General features: G+C 39.2%; 1 protein-coding gene across 1 annotated transcript; it reads left to right on the plus strand.

The window, feature by feature from the left end:
• The first annotated feature begins 3314 nt into the window (after positions 1 to 3314).
• On the plus strand, positions 3315 to 3923 carry LOC141601026 (uncharacterized). The gene has a single exon (XM_074421288.1). The coding sequence runs from the start codon at positions 3315 to 3317 to the stop codon at positions 3921 to 3923; it is 609 nt and encodes a 202-aa protein (XP_074277389.1).
• The last annotated feature ends 316 nt before the right edge of the window (positions 3924 to 4239 follow it).

Raw genomic sequence — 4239 nt, forward strand, 5'->3', positions numbered from 1 at the left:
TCGTAAGATTATCGTCAAGTGTTTGCTCAAATATAAATGTCGACCTCTTAGTTGTCATCTACGTCCTGATACGGTCGTTTTGGCAGTAATTAGAGTATATTCGGAGTCCGGGTCAAAAACCGTCTCCATTTTCTGATAGCTGTTAAATCCCGAGTCAGAATGTTCTGGAATGTTCCGGATATTTCTATTCCATATTTTATAAATTTTATCTTTTGGCAAATAATATCCCGTAATATTCAAAAGATAACCGAATTATTTCCGTCCTACCATAACTCAAACGCGGAAATCTTTCTTGACAGAGGAAACCTCCGGGGCAGACGCAAGCCAGTTTGCGCCTCTTCCAAGAGACAGTGGGCTGCTGCGCCTCTTCCCAGGCCCTTCTTTGCATGATTTACGTATCTTTTTTATATCTTTCCGAGATTCACTTCCAAAGAGTCTCCGAAACCCTATTCCTTCACGTGATTAGTATAAATAGGAGCCTTCGTTCCTCATATTTCTCACGCGAGTGTCCGCCCTTCTCTTCTCCCTTTGCATTCTAGACTTTGTTCTTACTAATTGGCGCCTACGTGCTTGGACTTCCGACCACGTAAGCTCGGATCTTTCCGGGTACCAGCCTCTCCGTTGCATGACCGACCAATTTGACCAACTACACTCAATCAATCTAAATTAATCAATCGTTTTCCTCTTACGAGGGCACTCTTTCCTTGCATTCGCGTCGAGCATTCACTAGTCGATTTTCTTAGTTCATCTCGTTCCGTCAACATGTAAGTCTGAGGGTGTATAATCATTATTTATTTATTGTATTTTATTTATTCGTCGTTGTAAGATTTATGTCGAAAACACCATTAAAACCGATTTCTAAAACCGTGCTTTAAAACCTGTTTTTTGCGGATCTCCAGTAGACAGACGTCGAGAAAAGACGCAGCAACTGCTGCGCCTCTTCGAAGGAGCGCAGTTCCTGCTGCGCCTCTTCGTGAGGCTGCCGCAGTTCCTGCTTCTTTTCTTCTTCTTCGTCCCCTGTAATTTGTTTTTCGTTTATATTTGCTTTCGATTGTTTTCCGTTGATTCGTTCACATCGTCATTAATAATTTCATATGTATATTATTCATTCATCATTAACATGTTTAATTCATCATTGTTCCGACTTAAGTCCTAAATAATCAATATTTACGGGTTTTCGTCTTTAATATTCAAACCCGGATTTTAGAAGTTCAATCTGTTCATATTGGGTTTCTGGGATTCGTTATTGATATATTTGCATCCATGTTCGTCATCATTCGTCATGTTTAGTCTAATTAATTGTTTAGTTTGTTCCATTCACCGATGCCACTAATTAGTCATTCATTAACATCGTCCCTTCACATAAATAATCCGTTTAATTCCGTCTTACTCATGTTTTACTGTTTTATGATCATCATTCATATGTGTAATTAACCTGATAATCACTTTCATCCGAGTCAATTATCAAATCAATCATTAAATTTACCAATCGACATTAACAATTTGCAGTTCCGGCTTCACAGCCAGAACTCACCCTTGGAACAGACGCAAAGAAATCGCTGCGCCTCCTCTTCCGCAGGGGATTTCTGCTTGCTGTTCAGGTTGAGTTCTGTCTCTGAACTCCTTTCTGCCTTGACTTAGTTTAGTTTACGTAATTAATCTATTAATACTCATAATATCACCTAATTCCTGTTCGTATTTAGTTCTTTTATTCCTTTTATTTATTTTTCTCAAATTATCCGTTTTAGGGGTGTTTTCGACATAAATCGCCTAATCCGTTGTAATTATTGTAATTTCCTTTATTGTAATTTATAATTATTATGTTTATTTTATTCATTTGTATGTTTTTCACATGTAATTGAATTTAATTCCAACTTCGACCCAATTGTATGCTAAATTAATTGTTAACCGACTTAGCCTAATTCTCACATGCTAGGATTAATCTATGGATGTTGCATTGCATGCATATAGCCGACGATATATCAAGTACGAATAAACTCCCTAATCATTAGTAGAGGCCGCTATCGAGGCGGGCGGGATTAGGTGTTCGATCAAAAGAGCTTCCTAATACGTACCCTCACCCCTTACTCCAGATCTCCGTGAGCACCCGTGTTCATTGGCATCCACGAGAGTCATTCTAGACATAGAATGCTAAGGGTAACGATTGCTTAGTGTTCATGTCACTACTTTGTGTCTTGACATGACACGAGGTATTCGAACGGTTCCAATTTCCCATAAAAATTGGTGGCGACTCCTTACAAAATGCAAACGCTTGTCCCTCGTTTCTCACCAAGCGCCCCCGTGGGCGGCCCGCTGTCCATAATGAGCGATACAAAAACAGAATGCATTTAGATTAGCAAAAAGGTTGTCCCATCTACACAAGTGCATGGGTGTTATTGAACCCATTTTATTTATATTATTATAGTGGTAAACCCGAAGCAAGATTGGAGTAGGAATACCATAGGCGTAAAGGAAGAAAGCCTCAATGCCAAGAGCAAATAGGATAAAAGCTGCTACGATGGTGGAACCTCATCCAATCAATCCAAGGAGTAACTACTGAGTAAGTCGTTTTACTAAGAAGTAGAAGTTCACATGCCAATGATGGTAATATGGGTGTTTTTATTCAAATAGGAGTTTGAAGACCATACTAATAATGGTGCGTACCAAAAAACAATACTAATAATGGTTACCTACCATTCAAATTTCTGCCCTTTATTTCTAAATTATTGAAAGAATGTGAATAAAATAGAAAGCATCATATTGAAACAATTAGGTTATAATTTTTTACTTGTTATTATATTGGATTTCCTATTTTCAATTAAATACTCCTTACTCTTGTTGGAAATTGATGGTTGTAAAGCCAACTCGGTTTCACCAAGTTATTCATCTTTGTCCCACATCGGTGGGATTTCCTTCATTTCCTTGGTTTATATTGGCTATTGTCTCTCACTAGTTAATTGTGTGGACCAATGAGGCTTTTGTTAGGAGTGTTGGGCCTGTTGATTTGGCTCCAAACACACACAACACTCACTCTCCTCTCTCTTTTTCTCTCCTTCTCATCTTATAATGTTTCGGGGTAGAGTTGCTATCGTTCCAAAGCTCCTGGCCTTGAGTGGGCGAGTCGAGGTGTTGCAGTGTCAAACCGTGGGGAACTACCAGTGTTTGCTGATAGCCACCTCGTTGAGCCGAAATAGTTTTCAAGCAGAGACCTTCACACCTCGTCGCTACAAATCGGTTGTAATTTCTTATCTCATTCTTTCATTGTTACTGCACATTCGTGATAACAATTTGAAAACTATTTTCTTGTTGTAACAATGTCTGCCATGTCGAAAATTATTCCTGAACTGTCTAAACTCGAACCGTTAGATGGCAATAATTACAAACGTTGGTCCCAGAAATTGTTAGTGTTTTTTGAGCAATTAAAGGTCGATTATGTCCTCTTTAACGACCCGCCCAAACCTGTTGTTCCTACTGATGTTGAGACTACCCCTACTGCTGCTACTGTTGTTAAGACTACTGACGATGCTATAAAGAAATTCGAGAAAGACAACAAAACTGCTAGATGTCATTTGTTAAACCACATGACTAATATCCTGTTCGATTTGTTTGCACCAAATAAATCAGCTAAAGTCATTTGGGATTCCTTAGAGTCAAAATATCGATTGGATGACGCGGGGAAAAAGAAGTATGTGGTTGGGAAATGGCTTCAGTTTATTATGGAGGATGGTAAGCCTATAGTGATTAATGAAGAGATGAAATTATGTGTCGTTTTTCTTGCTAATGTGCTGCTGGAAAAATTCCCTCCTTCCCGGTCAGACTATAGAAAGGTTCTTAAGCATAAGAAAAAAGACATGTCCCTCCAAGAACTTATAGGACACATGAGGATTGAGGAGGCCAATCGCCTCAACAAGTCTTCCTGTTAATGCTGCTAATGTTAATATGGTCATGGTTGAATCTGGTGGTCCATCTAATGCTGAAAAGTATAAGGGTAAGGATAAGGCCAAGGTTGGTCAGGCTAAGAACCAAGGTCCTGCGAAAAATAATGGTCCAGGGAAACACAACAAGTCAGTTGCTAAAATCCAGAAACCAACGGGTCCTATAGTATGTTATGTCTGTGGAAAAGCTGGTCACAAAGCCTACCAATGCACTGAAAGGAAATATGTTGAAGCCAATGTTGTTGTGACTGATAGAGTCATTGCCGCTGTGGTTGTGGAAGCTAATCTGGTGGGTAATGTTGTC

The sequence above is a fragment of the Silene latifolia genome, chromosome 9, assembly GCF_048544455.1.
Source record: "Silene latifolia isolate original U9 population chromosome 9, ASM4854445v1, whole genome shotgun sequence".
Classification (NCBI taxonomy): Eukaryota; Viridiplantae; Streptophyta; class Magnoliopsida; order Caryophyllales; family Caryophyllaceae; genus Silene; species Silene latifolia.